The 18,163-nt window shown below is 47.2% G+C and overlaps 1 protein-coding gene across 1 annotated transcript in view; it reads right to left on the bottom strand.

The window, feature by feature from the left end:
- Positions 1 to 17,123, bottom strand: part of SLC15A4 (solute carrier family 15 member 4) — a 32,137-nt gene extending 15,014 nt beyond the window's left edge. The window contains exons 1-5 of the mRNA XM_030938929.1: positions 16,531 to 17,123; positions 7,794 to 8,089; positions 3,213 to 3,381; positions 2,663 to 2,740; positions 2,061 to 2,229 (exon numbers count right to left, since the gene is read on the bottom strand). Coding sequence (XP_030794789.1) covers positions 2,061 to 2,229; positions 2,663 to 2,740; positions 3,213 to 3,381; positions 7,794 to 8,089; positions 16,531 to 17,076 — 1,258 coding nt within the window. The 5' untranslated portion in view covers positions 17,077 to 17,123. The remainder of the gene's footprint in view (positions 1 to 2,060; positions 2,230 to 2,662; positions 2,741 to 3,212; positions 3,382 to 7,793; positions 8,090 to 16,530) is intronic.
- Positions 17,124 to 18,163: the final 1,040 nt, after the last annotated feature.

Raw genomic sequence — 18,163 nt, 5'->3', positions numbered from 1 at the left:
AAGAAAGCCTTTTTCAGAACGCACACACGCTGCGAATTTTCCACTTCTATGTCACCAATTCAGAGGCTCTGGTGCTGCTGCAGTCACACCAGGTCAGAGCCCATGCCTCACCATGGGCGCCAGCACTCAGTAAGAAGGCAAGCACTGTGCAGAGGCTGACTCTGGTCAGAAAGTGCTGGACTTGATCTATTGTGGATTTTGCTAGCCCTTTTTTTTTTCTTTTTTTTGAGATGGAGTCTCGCTCTGTCACCAGGCTGGAATGCAGTGGCGCGATCTCAGCTCACTGCAACCTCCGCCTCCCGGGTTCAAGTGATTCTCCTGCCTCAGCCTCCCGAGTAGCTGGGACTACAGGCGCCTGCCACCATGGCCAGTTAATTTTTGTACTTTTAGTAGAGACAGGGTTTCACCACATTGGTCAAGGCTGGTCTCAAACTCCTGACCTTGTGATCCACCCGCCTTGGCCTCCCAAAGTACTGGGATGACAGGTGTGAGCCACCACGCCCAGCCTGCTAGCGCTTTTTAAAGACAAAACTGAGGGAACGCAATGGGGAAATCTCAACAGTGACTGGTCTGGCACTTGTATCCTGCACAAACACATATAGAAACCACCAGAGTGGCCTGCGTCGCTCTCAAGGCAGCCCACAGAAGTGATTCAGCCATTTATGAAACTGAAAGATAGGATGTTAGGAAAGAAGCCCAAATCAAGTATTTACTGGAAAAGCCTCCAGAAACCAAGGAGATCTCCTTTCCCACAGGGAGGGAATGAAGACTTCCTTCCCTGGCATCAACCAGCGTGGTGACGGGGCACAGAGAAGGCACTCCAGCCCCGGGGGGAGAGAGAGGTCTGAGGCCAAAGCTGAGCCTGCGCTTTAGGGAGGTAGGACAGACAGGCAGACCCAGTCTCCAGTACAAAGACTTCCTGCATACAGCCCTTCTGCGTGTGCACTCTGCTGAACCGCAGCCTGCAGCTAGAGCCCTGCGGTCATTCAGTTCTTCTCTGCCTATGCTTATTTCCCCATGTGCCACAGCTCTGGAAGAGAAGCTGAATTATAAAGAACGCACACAGCAAAAACTTCACTCAGACATGACCTCACTTTAATTATCTATTTGAACAAAAGAAAATGCAATAGTCTTCTAAAATGTCCCAGTCTCTAGAATAGAGATTTCTTAAGCTCAGGGACTAATTTCTTTAAATCTATTAAGTACTGTATCAATATGTTCAGTCTGGCAAAAGTAGATGAAGGCTGCTATGAAGGCAGCATTGTTGGAGAATATTAAATTCCATTTCAGCAGCGCTTAACACTGAATTCCTCATAACAGCAGATAATATATAGCTGGTTCAAGAATATCAACTTTTCTTATTATGTAACTAAGCTGTTTTATCATTCAATAATTTTCAAATATTAATGAAGGGAGAACTCCAAAATAACTGAGAAAGTCAGCGATATCCAGCTTTATCAGCAAAAGATAAACAACTCATTTCAGCACATACAAATTACGAAAACAGAATGGAAACCCTCAAAAGGATAACTCTCCTCATCAGAGTTTAGAGACTTAGGCATTCGTTCTTACGAGGTTTATTTGTAGGGGGAGGAGATGCTGCCCATGAGCCTATAACAATCTAGAAACATTTTTGTCACCAGAAAAATGCACACAGAATTTTACATAAAAAATTCAAAGGACTCACAGACACCCTGACACTTGTTAATAAACCGAAGGTTAGTAATCTGAAGGTGGAATTCTCATCCTCGAGAATGATACAGTACCTTTAATTTGCACAAATTCATCTGTTCAGCATTCAACAGCCTAATTCTAAACCAGAAGGTAGAGAAAAACCTCCCTTTAACTCAGTCCAAAAGTCCCTTTTCAGAGCAACCCAATGGTTTTAGTACCAGAAGAAAACTGACATATCCTTAGGAAAATAATCTTCAACTTAAAGTTTAAAATAAAGGATCAGTGCTGTAAAATAACTGATACACATCCTCTTTCACAGACATGCACTTCCTGAACAACCTGGGGCATGACTGGGTGTCAACACTATATTCTGAATCCACTCTTACCTGCAGCAAAGGCCGAGCACATGACGAAGAACATGCCCACGGCGATCCTCTTCAGGGAGGATGGCAGCAGGCCATTTCTTCTCAAAATGGGATCGACCAGTTTGTCCTTCACAGGGATGAGCAGGAGGATGAGCACAGCATCAAACATGGTCAGCCAGGCTGCAGGGAGCTGGGGTGAAACACGGGAGGAGGCGTTTACTCCCCGCAATACACCACTCATCTGGAGAATCAACATCTCAATGGGAGAAATGCATGTAAAGAACAGTTCCTCTCCACAAGGTACAACCGCTTCAGTTTAGAGTCAGCGGAACTGGGAAAAGCTTCCTTTCTAAATGAATCTGCATTTGCTTTTCTGTGCTTTGAGGGGAAAATCATCAGGTGAAAACTACTAAGTAACGCTGAATTGATGTCAGTCAACCTAATCTAGTAAATGATACAACCAACGAAAAAATACTCTCTAAAATAAGTAAAAACTCTGTTTCAATAACAACGCTTTTTGTTGGTGCTGTTAACATTTATAACACATTTACAGTTGGTAGAAGGAATCCATTTATTACATAAGCCCGAACTGACAATTTTGAGATTGTTACAATTGTTCTTACCGTGTGAGGAGTGGTTGTAATATTTGAAATTTCTGGAATCCTCAAATGAAGACTCTGTAAAACATACGTTGTCTGCATCTAGGTATAAAAAACAGTATCATTATATGTGAACCAACTGTGCCCTCAAACACTCTAAGCACCCTGTCCCTCCCCTAAACTAGGCTCTGAGATGCGACAGCAGTGACTCCCAGAAACAGACAATGGCTCAAGTTTGAAAACAGAAAGGTCAATGATTTGGTCATTGTAAAGTCCTCTGGAGATCAATTTCGAAAAAGAACAGCCAGTTATCCAAAGGAGAAATCACATTAACAAGAGGGGCCTGGAAAACCCAGAAGCATACCTGTTCTCAGCTTCTTTTTCAGAGGCTTTAAACATAGTTAAAGCAGCCAAAATGACTCCATAACTAAAACCAAAAATGCCAGGATTCTGTAGACTCATGGAAAAAAAAAAAATAATCTAGTCCTAACTACTTTAAACATGGCCAAAACAAGTGCTAGGCTAAGACTTCATAGGAAGATAAAGGAAATTAAACCTGTTTGTCACCACTCACTTGGAAATACACTGTCCAGTAAGGTATCAAAGCCAAGAAAACAGGGACAATCTTGACCAGAGCTTTCACATCTTCCACTTTCTCTTCTGTAAATGGCCCTCCATGAGACATCTTACATGAATCAAACAGACTTTGTTTAGAAGATTGCTGAAAGACTCCAATGCCTTCACTTTGGGAAATAAAATGAAGGAATTAGTTTTCTTCCCCTCCCAGCAATCAATTATTTGGTCACAAATTAAGTTTGGAGGTAAGAAACCAGCTCACTGTATCGAATGTGCTTCAACTCATTCCATCACTTACTAATTGTACACACCCAACACAGCTACCTGAATTATTTCTAAATGTCACAGAATGTACTGAAACAGCTGACAAAGGGACTTTCTAGTCAAAGTGCAATTGGGCTACTGTGATTCTAGCGTGGCCAGAAGATCTGTGATGACAGTCTGAACCATGGCTAAGCGCAGCCCCAGCGCAGCTGCCGGCTCAGCAGTCTCCGCGTGGGGAGAGTCTGCAGCCCCACCGACACTGGGAAGGACATCAGCTATGCCACTGGATAGCATATGAAAAAATGCACTGGATTGTGTGAATTTTTAATCAGCTAATTTATCAAACATCAAGACCTGACGACCAATACCAATGCTGTGAATAAAACCCTGCTGCTTTAAACTGAGTCACTGGCAGGACAGAGGCAGGGTTCTATTCTCAGAGGAAAGCTGTCAGCTCTCCGGTTAAGGAAGAGCTGAGGGGCAGGGCAGTGCTGGTGGTGATGACAGGAGGATGTCCCTGGCTCTGTCCCAGGACAGCAGGAAATGGGGAGTGCCCAGTGCACCATGCCCCTACTTCCTCCCTCATTAACCATGTGGTGTTAAAACTCTTCAGGGCCCTATTGCACAGAGGAAGATGTCTGGGCACAGAGAGTGAGAAGGCTGCCCAAGGTATGGCCAGGACTCGGACCCAGGCAGTCTTGGCTTTACAGCCTGAGGCCCTGACCCCTGCAGGACACCACTGCCCCTCCACTCCCTGCCATTGCCCTCATATCTGCGGGTCACAGCAGGAACATGCACCTGGCATTCCCAGGTACTTGTACTAATGAGCTTCACTTACTCCCTCTGGGCCCGTTTCATTATTTAGAAGATGAACAGGCCCCATTAGACAGCTCTGCACTCTCTCCCAGTGCCAAAACACTCTAATGGGGAACGGGCACCAAGGATCTCAGGGGTAAAACGGGAAAACAAAGTGGACACTATTCTCTAAAGCCAAGAAGTACCAGGAGAGAGTTAGACTGTGTTTAACTGTGGGAAGCCAACAGAAATGGCACCTGTCAGTTTTCTAGTTTATTAACTCATGTCCCATTTTACTATGGTGCCAGTATTTTAAATTCTTTATCTTATAAAGCCAACATTTTAAGTCTGGACATTCAGAGCGGGGAAAAATAAAAGCGCTGAAAACTATGACTTAATATTTTAGCCAAATTTTGGACAAGAAAACTAAGTTCGATTCAACAAATACTGATTGAGTACCTGCTGTAGGCCTTGTATTGCTCTACCTGGAGTTTGCTAAGGGAGAGAGTTCCTGTCCTTACGGACTTAGTCTAGTGGGGGAAAATAATCAGAAACAAAAACACCCAAAAGTGAAAATAAATTCCAAAGACATTATACTGTCACTTGAAAACATTAACTTCTTCAAGTACTGCTTTTTTTCATAAAGGAAATTAAAAGTCCTTTTGTACCTAATACAGATACTATCAGTGGTTTACCACATCATATTAAATATGTTCCACCAAAAACATTTAAATAACAAACAACAAATTCATTTTCACACAGAGAATCATTCACACAGGTTACTGGTTATATTACTTTAGCTTTACATAATTAAAATATTTAAAAGCTGTGAAATCAATATGCATCTGAAGCTTTACTGGGTTATACATATTGTTAGGTGCACTATTTTGCAACACACAAAGGTCCAACACGCAGCCATGGTCACAGGTGACACCCGAACACCCACAAGAGCCCTCCACTCCTCCCCACAAAAGTTGACAAGCTCATTTCAGGACGCCTGTGCCCAAGTCTCTGTGAAAGCCACGTGTACGTGTTTGTATTCTCCAGGAAGAGAGTCCACTGGTTCTCACGGATTCCCAAAGAAGTATGTATCTCAAAAAGCTGTGGCACCATTTCTACTCTGGCCTGATGAATTGAACAAATGTGCCTCATTTCTCATTTAATAGCGAATACTGTATTATCTTCAAGACACAGATCACCCTGGACGGAAACTGAGATTGGGCCAGATGAAATTAAGTGTCACGGCTGTAAAATGCGGGTATGTCATGCTTCTTCACGGGCCAGATGAAACTAAGTGTCACGACTGTAAAATGCGGGTATGTCATGCTTCTTCACGGGCTAGATGAAACTAAGTGTCACGACTGTAAAATGCGGGTATGTCATGCTTCCTCACGGGCCAGATGAAATTAAGTGTCACGACGGTAAAATGCAGGTATGTCATGCTTCCTCAGGCTTTGGGGGCCCAACTTTTTTAAGGCACCCTCGTCACAGTGGTCACCACTGACACGGCCCTTATCGTGTGCCTGGCATCCTGCTGAGGGCCTTGCACACATCACCATGCTCAGGCCTCACTGTGATGCCATGAGATGAATCCATCTCTGCTGTACAAGAAGGAAAGCTGGGCTTCACAAGACCAGTAACCTGCCCAAGGTTACAGAGCCAGTTCATACAAACAGCAGAATTTGAGAATTCCTCAGACCATCACCTTTTCTGTAAGCTAACCCCCACTTTTTTCCCCTTATTTTTGCCCAAGAAGACTTTCAAAGACAATCCTAAGAGGAAATTAGTTTCCTAAGTAAAAGTAACTCCAAACCCACTCCATGCTGCCATTTGTGCGTTAAAACCCAAGTATGTCCACAAAGCAATGCTGTTCTCCTGCAGAAATGTCTATGGGCTACCACCCACACAGATACTAAAACTTGAAGGGTTGTTCCTGAAAAATACTTCTAGGATCTGAAACACTGCTTTTGTCTAATCAATTAAGGCCCTGGCAAAAGACTAGTGTCAGCTAAGATGGGGCTACTTAAATTTTTTTTTTTTTTTTTTTTTTTGAGACAGGGTCTCATTTTGTCACCCAGGCTGGAGTGTGGTGTGCAATCATGGCTCATTGCAGCCTTGACCTGACCTGCTGGGCTCAAGTGATCCTCCCACCTCAGCCTCCTGTACTTTAATTACTAAAAATTCTTCAGTGTGGTCCCACCATTTGCAGTTTTGAATTATGTGTCTGAATGCCACAATGACCCACCAGCATTTCCAATAGGTCATCTAGACTGGTGAGATCTGCCATGACTCCACACAGGGACAGCTGGAGAAATCAGAGATGTTCAGGAGCAAAGAAGTAGGCACACAGGGCCTTTTTGTGTAGTTTCAATCTACCACGTGGAAGGCATATTAGACACATTGGCTATGGCTGCAAGCACATCAGTAAGACAAACACAGACGAGCCGGAGGGAGGCAGATGTGTGAGTGGGCCTACAGAAGAACGTCCAGCAACCTGTGCCGTGCCACAGTGGGCTGCACGGCTCAGGGACACAGGACACTCCGATGGCTGAGTCATCAGCCTTCCACCCAGCAGCCACCAGGCATTTCTATGTTGATCAAAACATTCCATGAGGGGAATGACTACAAAAGTTCCCAGAGCCTTCTCCGGAATGACGGAAACAATCTATGCCTTGACTGCACTGCTGGTTACACAACCTGAGGAAGTTTGTCATAATTCACAGAACTGTACAGATATGAGGGGTAAATTTTACTACCTGCAAATTATTCCTCAATCAAGAAAAACACAAAAATTTCTGAGTTCTTTTCTTGGGCTTAAGTTCTGGACTTCATTACCTGGCATCAAACATCACCAACCAAACATGAGTCACAGTTGGTCAGTGACTTGGAGGGGTTCTGAGGACACAGGCCTTTCTGTTTTAACAGTTCATGGGACTTCGGTGCTAACGCTGAGTAAGTCCCATGAGATCATCTGGTTACCCTCAGTGCATCTCGCCATTCTGCTATTGCATCTTCCTGTCAGAGTGACAGACCTGACCGCTGTATGATGGAGCTCACGCTGACCTTCAGGTGAGAGGCAGTGGCTTACTTTTTAAAAAGCAAAGACAGGTACTGACAGCATAAGCAACTGCTTAGTTTTTCATTCAAATGTATTTCAAAGCTTTTTAAAATAAAAAGAAACATGTATAAAGCATGTCTTCTGTCTCCTCGATGCCCTCCACAAATTTCTATCTTTATAATCTGGCACTAAAGGAGCTTCTGTCTACACTAGCAGTGAGAGAAAGTGCAACGTGGGGTTAAAGCATGAGCTCTGGAATCAGGCCACTGGCCTGTCTTTAAGATGGGATAATAAGACCGCATCCACCTCCTTGGGGAAATGCAATGTTAAAGGAGAGAAGACATGTAAACCCTCAGCCCAGGCCCAGCACACAATAAGCACACAACAAACCTAAGCTAGGATGTTAATAAAGAGATCGATAAAGTCCTATCAAACAGCCCAAGATGAGAATTAAGTGCTTACCCACTACTCTGGCCCTCTCCACTTCGCTTCTGGAAACAGCAGGAATACGTCAGTATCTTGAACATGTCGGTGAAGGCACTGCCATCAGGAGGCTTGGTGATGAAAACGCTCTGGCCACAGAGGAAGACCACAAAAGCAAGGCCGACGCAGACAGTGGGGATCGCATAACCAGTGACAAAGCTGATGTTCTGCTGAATATAGGCAATGCCACCTAATGACAGGATCGCTCCCAGGTTAATGCTCCAATAAAACCAATTAAAAAATCTCCTAGTGGCTTCCGGACCTCGATCTTTAACCTAAGATAACAGGGAGGAAAGACACTTGAAAATATATGACAGTCTTCAAGGATGAAAAACATATACAGTCAAGTGGTTAAAATTACCGTTGTCATCACAACCTTTACAAAGTGCAACACAATCAAAATGGTGTTTACAGAAACGTTCACGGATCTCGACAAAAAACATACCCCACGCTTTTCATTACTACAGGAGCGGGGTAGGTTTCACTTAATTACACTAAATCCCAACAAATCCTAGAGAGTTTTTCCGAATATGTGGACCACCTACTGTAGAATTTTTCTAAGTATCTGAACCACTTGCCTTGGAATTACCTGGAATGCTCTTTAAAAAAAGAGTCGGCTGGGAGTGGTGGCTCACATCTATAATCCCAGCACTTTGGGAGGCCAAGGCGGGTGGATCACTTGAGGTATGGAGTTCGAGACCAGCCTGGCCAACATGGTAAAACCCCGTCTTTACTAAAAATACAAAAATTAGCCAGGTGTGGTGGCGGGCACCTGTAATCCTAGCTATTTGGGAGGCTGAGGCAGAAGAATCGCTTGAATCCAGGAGATGGAGGTTGCAGTGAGCCGAGATCGTGCCACTGCACCTGGGCAACAAGAGCGAAACTCCGTCTCAAAAAGAAAAACAATAACAAAGAGAGTCACAGGACCCACGCTCCAGACCTACTGAATCACCATCTCTGGGGCCCAGGCCCAGGAATCTGCATTTCAAGCAACTTCCCAGGTAACTTCTACTCACAGTTAAGTTTTAGAACCAATGTTATAAAGCTCCATGCGTTACTGAGCTACATGTGCGTACCATGCGGCATCCCGCAAATACGCTTAGCCCCAAAGAGAAACACTGCAGGCGACATTTGTTCAGTGAGGCCAAGCCACCACCCACACCAACCGTATCTGGTCTCCTGAGAATCAGAGATCTCGGTAAACTTGAAGCAAAGAGGAAATTACAGACTAAAGATAAAACCACATGCTATTTGTAGATTAGACAGGCTATTAATGGAATGGGAGAAATTCTGATAAGGGTGGGATTTCCAAAAGGCTCAAAAATCACTGACTTTCTGGACTCAAACAAAAGGACTGAGGTAATCACGCAACATCTAGGCTTATGCAGTTCACCAGGCTACTTCAATGAAGCCCAAGCGCTGGGAACAGGTCATTTGGGGGCAGACACACCAGAAGCCTTCTCTGCCCACCTGGATTTTTACCTCTACATAAGATACTGTGCAAATGAACCCTGTACTAGACAGAGACCTTTCTAGTGAGTTTCATTTCATAAATTTATTTCTAACAAACTTATGAGAAGCTGATACTGGATCTCATAAAAAGACTCTCTTGCTGTCTTAAAAACTTCTACTGTCTCATTCTTAAGACACAGGTTATGAAAGAGTTAGAAAATTCTTATTCCAATAATAGATCTAGTTTCTGGATCCACAGAACAATCTGCTCTACTGAATCACAAATTCTCAATGGGGCCAAAACAACCAATTATGGCTGGGCATGGTGGCTCAGGTCTGGAATCCCAGCACTTTGGGAAGCCAGGGCAGGCAGACCATCTGGGTCTAGGAGTTTGAGACCATCCTGGGAACACAGAGAGACCCCCATCTCTACAAAAAGTTACAAACATCAGCCAGGTGTGGTGGCGTGTGCCTATAGTCCCAGTTACTTGCAAGGCTGAGATGGGAGGATCCCTTGAACTGGGGAGGAGGTGGTGGTGAGCTGCGATGGCACCACCACACTCCAGCCTCTGTGACAGAGGCCCTGTCTCAAATGAAAAAAACAGATATGGTATGCAATGAGCACATGCATCTTTTTAGCAGTCATATATTTCATATGGTATTTGAAGCTCTACTTTTTAAAGATTAAATCAGAGGTGTAAAATTTATGGTTAAAATTGTGTGCTTCTCTCTAAAGGAAATAAAGCAAAAGAAAAAAAAATTGTGTGCTCCTCAAAAAGAGACTTGTTCGAAGTCCAAATGATTAAGCATGGCTACTGTGGTGATAGGTAATTAATTATATACAGTAACACCACTTCAAACTAAAAACCTAAGTTTAAAACAAAATCACATGTTCTCAAGAGTTCAAACTCTCCTCCTATCTATGACAATAACGAATAGAGGTCCTAGACCAAATGCAGACATCTCTATTGAATAAAGAGTATGAGGTGAGAACTTCTTAGACATCTAAGACACTTCTTCACTAGGACACAATGCGTTTAAATACTGCTCAACAACGGACACCCATTCTCATGCTATACTAGACATGGACAAGGAAGAAAAATGAAAAATGTGAGCAGAGAAATGGTTATCGAGAAAACAAAACTAGAAGTGTGAAAACAAACCAAAAAAAGTAATTTTTTGACAAGCATAAAACATACCAGTAAACATAATATCTAAACTTAATAGACACACAAATGATTTCATAACTGAAATGCACTCGGACCTTCCCTTTCCCCACAGTGACACTGCACACACCTTCCCAGAGTCTCAGATCTATGTCCTCTTCAGGTGAAGCATGAGAAAATCAGTATTTGATTAGTCTGGGAAAATCCTAACCTTAAAATGCCGTTCATCCTCATTTCCTGTGCAATTGTGGTGGCCAGTTTATTTCAGCTCCTCGAGCAATCCATCAAAATTACTTTATAAACCAAAATGACTAAGCCCTAAATAACGACACAGTGGGCATTTCTGTACCAAGGGAAGCTGGCTGCTGTGAAGGCCATCACATGCTTCCCAGCCCCAGGCGGGCAGGCCTCAGCCTCCCTGCCCATCGGCTGCATGGCATCACCGTGTGAGCAGCAGCCACATGCCCTACCAAGGGCAAACAAGGTTTTCACATGACTGGTCAAATGATACCACCAAAATCAATTTGGAGAAGAAAAGCTAAAAGAATAGAATTGTGTACAGCACACCAAACAGTTGGCTGACAGAAGAATTCCTTAAAGTGGAGTGTCAGTTTTTCCTCTGGAAAAAAAAATGCATCATTTGCTCTGTTTATCCGTAACATAAGATTTTCTTCTTTCAGGACACTATTTTAAGTAATCCATTCACCAAGAACGAGGGTGACTTTTGGAAAAGGTGCGGCACTGGGGGAAGATTCGGGGTTGACATGATTTACATGAACATACATCTCCCTTGGACCCACGGCTCACACACCCTCTAAAGACACCAGCGAGGCCTCCTCCTCAAAGCCACGCAGCCTCACCCCATTGTCTCTCCTATCAGAACGTTTCCCAGAGGCTCTACCTGGGAGATGAAGAGGCAAGTGACAAAGAACCATAAAAAGCACCTTAAAAATACAAATAGGTTTCCTCTCCGTGAGAAGGTCCAAACCAGGACAATTTAACCCTCGCCTGGGGCACAGCAGAGCGTGCTTCAGGCCTGCACACCTCAGGGTCCCCAGCCAGGCCTCCTGCCATGAAGCAGCGGCGCCAGGACAGGGAACTGCCACCTGGCCACAGGCAAGCACCCTGGCATAGGGCACTCTTCCCCTCAAATGCTTTTTCACTCTGATTCACATATCGAAAAATTTACCCTGTAAAAGGGTACAATTCAGTAGTGTTTAGCATATTCAGAGATGTACATCCATCACTGCCATCCAAGTCCACATTCTCATCATACCAACAGGAACTCCTGTTCCCTTTAAGTCACTCCCACGCCCCTCTCCCGGCCCCTGGCAACCCTTAATCTACTTCCAGTCTCTGTGGACTTGCCTCTTCTGGGCATTCCACATCAACGGAATCACACAACTGGAGCCTTGTGTGTCTGGCTTCCTTCACTCAGTGGAACGTTTTCGAGGCCCATCAGTACTTCCTTTCTTTTTTAATGGCTTAAAAATACTCCATTGTATGGATATATTACCTTGAGTTTATACACTCATCAGTGAACATTTTCTCATATTTTCATTAAAAAACAGTCCAAATGTATAGAAAAGTTGAATTGCAAAATGCACACTTCCCTACCCTTCACTTGGAACCTCAGCACTCTTTTTTGTATACATAAAAAATACTGGCCGAGCACGGTGGCTCATGCCTGTCATCCCAGAACTTTGGGAGGCTGAGGTGGGTAGATCACCTGAGGTCAGGAGTTTGAGATCAACCTGGCCAACATGGTGAAACCCCTGTCTCTATTAAAAATACAAAAATCAGACAGGCATGGTGGCTCACACCTGTAGTCCCAGCTACTCAGGAGGCTGAGGCACGAGAATAGCTTGAACCCGGGAGGCAGAGGTTTCAGTGAGCTGAGATCACACCACTGCACCCCAGCCTGGACAACAGAATGAGACTCGGTCTTAAAAAAAATACTTCTGGGTGATCTATTTACAGATAAGCTCCAGCAACCTATTTCATGCCCAAAATTTCATCATGAATCTCCTGGAAATAAGGACATTCTTTTTACGGCAGTGAGATTACCACACCTAAGAAAGGCAACATTGGTCCGTTATTAGCTAATAGGTGATCTGCAAACGATCCCAAGCATCCGAGAAGAATGGCCGTGAAAGCAGCTGGGACCCAATCACTCAGCACGCGTTGCAGGGGGCGGCCAGGTCTCCCGAGTAGCCTTTCACCCACAAGGTCCCCTTTACCCATGACAGTGTTACATCGGAAGAGATTAGGCCAGCTACCTTGTGGAAGAAGGCACATCTCCTTTCAACATCCACATTTAATTGTGGACGAAAGAGCACATACTGTGTCAGATTCATTTGAGATAACTGAGCACCATTTCCTCCTCATTTTAAGAAGTATCAATTACTCGCCTATTATCTCCTGGAGAGCACCAGCTTTTTTTTTTTTTTTTTTTTTTAAGTCAGGCTGCCAGGGCCCCAAACCAGCTCCCATAGGCACTTGCTGTGCAGCCTTGGCAGCCAACCCTTTAGGCCTCTGTTCCCTGTATAACAGGCATGATTGGCTGGGCGTGGTGGCTCGGGCCTGTGATCCCAGCACTTTGGGAGGCCGAGGTACACGGATCACCTGAGGTCGGGAGTTTGAGACCAGCCTGACCAACATGGAGAAACCCCATCTCTTCTAAAAATACCAAATCAGCCAGGCGTGGTGGTGCATGCCCGTAATCCCAGCTACTTGGGAGGCTGAGGCAGGAGAATCGCTTGAACCTGGGAGGCAGAGGTTGTGGTGAGCCGAGACCGTACCACTGCACTTCCAGCCTAGGCAACAAGAGCAAAACTCCATTTCAAAAAAGAAATAAATAAAGTGAAAGTTCTTATATGGCATAGATATGAATTCCTTCCTCTGGTAATAATTAGGTTATTCCAGGAAGTATAATGTCATTCTTTAAAGTAAAAATATATATATATATATTAAAAAAAGGCATAACTGCAGCACATACACCATCAACTGTTGCGAGGCTTAAGTAAGATCATGTGGGAAAAGCACAAGTAAGAGGCAAAATAGAAGCTTTCAAGTCCACTTGTGTGGCGTGGCCAAGTCTTTAAAAGATAGAGGCTGACTGTGCTACCAGCCCCGTTCCTCCATGAGCCAATGGCACCCCAAGGCCAAGAGCCTGGGTCTTGAGATCCAGTCCTGAAGAAGCATTACGGAGCGCACGCGCACTGGGCCCCTCTTAGAGCAGTGGTTAAAAAAGAATCAGAACTGGAACGGAAGTCCAGCTTGACCACTCACTACCTATAGGCAGTAAGAAAGTGATCTGTTTTTGTGCCTGTTTCCTCATCAATAAAATGGATCTAAGACTCCTGTGAGGTTCAGATTTGGTCATGTATGTAAAGCATAAGTCACTGTACAAATTGAACCCAGTTCCAATTCAGTACATTAGAAGACTATCATTTCTAACATCATTCTAAGGTGTCTCCTGACTAATGGATAGCCTTACACAGGCAGAGTGAAGCTCACATTCAAAGGACAGGCTTTTGAATCCTGGCTCAGTCACATATAAGCTGTGTAACTTTGGGCCAATGATTAAGCCTCTCAAGCCTCAGTTTCCTCATCAGTAAAATGGGCACCATACGTGTCAGGTAGACTAACCAAGCAGTCTTGTAGACACGTAGCATACGTGTCATGTGGACTCACCAAATACTGTACTTAGCAAGCACTGTGCCTGGTGCACAGTAAGCTCTCAGTAAATGTTCCTAAAAAACAGGCACTCACAGATACTTAGGCAAAAGCCTAACAGTCGCCTTCCCTACTGCTCACATGCCACGGTTTCAATGTCTGACCCTCCAAATCTCAAAAGAAATGTGATCCCCAGTGCTGCCGGTGGGGCCTACTGTTTGGGTCATGGGGACAGATCCCTGAAGAAAGGCTCAGGGCTGTTGCAGTTAGGAGTGAACTTTCCTATGACAGAGGTTATTTACAAGCCTAGCACCTCCCTCCCCTCTCTCACTTCCTCTAGTGCATGTGATCTCTACACAGCTGGCTCCCATTTACAAGGCCTTCACCAGAGCAGATGCTGGCACCCTGCTTCTTGTACAGCCTGAAGAACCCTAAACCAAATAAACCTCTTTTCATTATAGATGACCGAGCCTCAGGTATTCCTATATAGCAACACAAACAGGGACTAGACAACCCACCAGTACTTCCTACCCGTTCTACTTCCATGGCTGAACTCCACCCACCCACTTCACCCACCTCCACTGCCTCCACTCTAGTTAGGAGAGACTCCCACCTCACATCCCCAATGTCACCACTTCCTACACAACCCATTCTCTACAACAAGCATCTGCACACTTCTGTGAAGGGGCAGGCAGTTCACACTTTGAGTTTTATGAGACATTCCATCTCCATCACAGTTACTCAACTCTGCCACTGCTTAGTGAAAGCAGTCCCAGCATAGTGGCTGTGTGGCAGAAACAGGTGGGGCTGTGTTCCAACAACGCGTTATTTATGGAGACTGAAATCTGATTTTCATAAAATTTTCACTCCTCACAAATTATCCTGTTTCCGACCACTTAAAAATGTAAGAACCGGCTGGGTACCAGGGCTCATGACTGTAATCCCAGCACTTCGGGAGGCCGAGGCAGGTGGATCACGAGGTCAAGAGATCAAAACCATTCTGGTCAACATGGTGAAAGCCCCGTCTCTACTAGAAATACAAAAATTAGCTGGGCATGGTAGTGTGCACGTGCAGTCTCAGCTACTCAGGAGGCTGAGGCAGGAGAATTGCTTGAACCCGAGAGGCGGAGGTTGCGGTGAGCTGAGATCCTGCCACTGCACTCCAGCCTGGCAACAGAGCGAGACTCCGCCTCAACAAAAGAAAAAAAAAGAAAGAAAGAAAACATTAAGAACCATTCTTAGCTTGTGAATCCTCAGAAAAGAAGTAGACCTGACCTGCTACCCCAGCTGTAGTGCCTGCTCTGCACATGACATAAATAGTATCACTCCCTGCTGGAACCCAGTAAAGCTCCCGACTGCATCCCGAAGGCTTTAACACTCCTCATGTGATCCGGCCCCAGCCTTCCACCTCACTTCCCACTTTTGTAATATTTTCTGAAATGATCTGAGTTTGCTATTGCTCTTAAAGGCGCCTATTCTGCATATAATACTTGGTGGCCATTTCCTTTGCCCTCCTGAAGAGCTGCAGTGGTTCCTCCCTCACTTCTTGGCAGTTACAGCGGCAGGGGAGCAGCTTGATGCTAACTTGATTCAAACTCATTTTCATCTGAGCTTTCCTATCCAACCTAGCCCAAAACTCCTTTAAAGCCACAAAGACGCAATATGAGTGATTTCCCACTTCTTTGTAAAGGAAGCTAAGGCAACAATAGCGGCTTCCCTTCCCTCAGTTTCCCGGCCCGGGGCCCTGCCCCTGCGAATCCCCATGTCTGGAAAGCTTCTCAAACAACTGCTCTTTCCCAGCCTTCTGGTCTCAACTTACACGGCCTGAACATAGAGAGGGTTCCTTTCATTTAATAATTTTTATTTTTACTTTTTTATTTGGAGACAGTCTCACTCTGTCGCCCAGGCTGGAGTGCAGTGGCACGATCTCGGCTTGTACTGCCTCCCGGGTGCAAGCGATTCTCCTGCCTCAGCCTCCCGACTAGCTGGGATAACTGGCGCCCGCCACCACGCCCGGCTAATTTTTGCATTTTTAGCCAGCCTGGTTAGGCTGGTCTCGAACTTCTGACCTCAGGTGATCCACCCGCCTCGGTCTCCCAAAGTGCTGGGATTACAGGCGTGAGCCACCGCGCCAGGCCTCTCTTTTCTTTAAAGCCACTGTGGCCATCACTGTGTGTATATAGACCTCACCCCGCCCCAGGCAAACCCCTTCCAGCACCTATCACACCGGTCCCTCCAGTCTTGGCCCACCTCTGGCGGGCTTCCTCTGCACTAGACAGAAGCCCCCGGGGCAACGGGCTCCCTCTGCGGTCAGAGGCAGGGACTGGGGCTGGGACCGGGGCAGGGGCTAGGGCTGGAGAAGAGGCTGGGGCTGGGCAAGGGCTGGACAGGGACAGGGGCAGCGCGGGGGCGCGGCTCACCTGGTCGGCGCCGAAGGGCGTGATGTTGGCCTTGACGGTGGCCACGCCCAGGCCCACCAGCACCAGCCCCGCGAAGGTGGCCGGTGCGCAGCAGCGGCCGGCGGCGTCGGGACCGGGCGCCGAACAGTTGAGCAGGCGCGCGGAACCGCAGAGCGCGGTTCCGGTGGCGGGCGCGGCCAGCAGCGGGAAGGCCAGCATGCCCAGCAGGTAGAGCGCCAGGCTCAGCAGGATGGCGCGCGCCCGGCCCAGCCGCGCGTCGGCCAGCCAGCCTCCGAACGGCGAGCCCAGGTAGGTGAGGCCCATGAAGAGCAGCAGCGCCTGGCTGGCCTGCGCGCCCTCCCAGCAGAACGGCGCCCCGTTCAGGAATAGCACCAGGTTGGACGTGATGCCGTAGAAAGCGGCGCGCTCCAGCAACTCCGTCAGCAGCACGGCCCCGCACGCCGCGCGGCGGCCCGCGAACGCCCCAGCCGCCGCCGCGGCCGCCGCCGCCCGCCGCGCGCCCAGCAGCGGCGCCCGCTCGCCCGCGCTGCCCCCCGAGCCCTCCATGCGACGCCGCCAGCTGCCTTGCCCGGCCGCCGGGTCCCCTGTCCCAGAACCCAGCGACTCCGCCCTTCTCGCGAGAAAGCCGGGCCCGGGACGTCCCTATTGGGCGGGCTCGCCGCCGCTCAACGCCCCACTCGCCGGAACTTCCGGCCCCTCCCCGGAACCTAGGCGAGGAGGTGGCCGGTACTGTGGGTCAGCGACGGTTTGGGGAAGCTGGGGGTTGCGGAGCTTGGCCGCTGAGAGCCTCTTCTTGGTTTTTTGAGGCAGGGTTTCCCTCTCTCGCCCAGGCTGGAGTGCAGTCATGCGGTCCTGTCTCACTGCAGCCTCAGCTGCCCAGGCTCAAGCGGCCCTCCCACCTCAGCCTCCCGAGTAGCTGGGACCACAGGCGCTCGCCACCGCCTCTGGCTAATTTTTAAACAGTTTTTTGAAATGGGGTCTCGCTGTGTTGCTCAGGTTGGTCTCGAACTCCTGGCATCAAGCGATCCTCCCATCTCAGCCTCCCAAAGTCTTGGAATTACATACATGAGCCACTGCACGCAGTCAGACTGAGGGAGTTTAAACAAAGCCGGAGCCTAGCCCTCTTCGGGCTTCGGTTCGGCCCAGTAGGCAGCCAAAACTCACACTGAGACGGCGGCTGCGCTCCAGGCGGGTTTGCTCAGGCCGCCCCTTGCTCCCTGCCCTGGGCGTCAGTCCTGGAGAGGACCCGGTTTCTCAACCCGTGCACCGTTGGCGTTTTGAGCCACGGGACTTTCCTGTGCGTTGCAGGATGTTCAGCAGCAGCTTTGACCTCTGCTATCCACTAGGGGCCAGTTCCACCGTCTACCACCTCAGGTTAACAACGGAAAGTGTCTTCCAGACTTTGCCGAAGGACCCTTGGGGGCAAACGCCCCCACTGAGGATCACAGGCTTAGAACAAGTCAAGCTTCCAGCCCATTTCAGGCTTTCCTGGAGACTGCCCCTAAACCATCAATGGTTGCGTGGCTGGCTTCTCATCCTTCAGCCTTCCACAAAGTGTTGACTTCAGAGAAACTTTTTTTTTCAGCCCATCCGAGGCCCAAGTATCCCATTCATTCCGTCATGTTACTTTCTC

This window comes from Rhinopithecus roxellana, chromosome 10 (assembly GCF_007565055.1).
Source record: "Rhinopithecus roxellana isolate Shanxi Qingling chromosome 10, ASM756505v1, whole genome shotgun sequence".
NCBI classification, from domain to species: domain Eukaryota; kingdom Metazoa; phylum Chordata; class Mammalia; order Primates; family Cercopithecidae; genus Rhinopithecus; species Rhinopithecus roxellana.
Note: the sequence above shows the minus strand (reverse complement) of the source record. Positions and strands in the feature narration are given on the sequence as shown.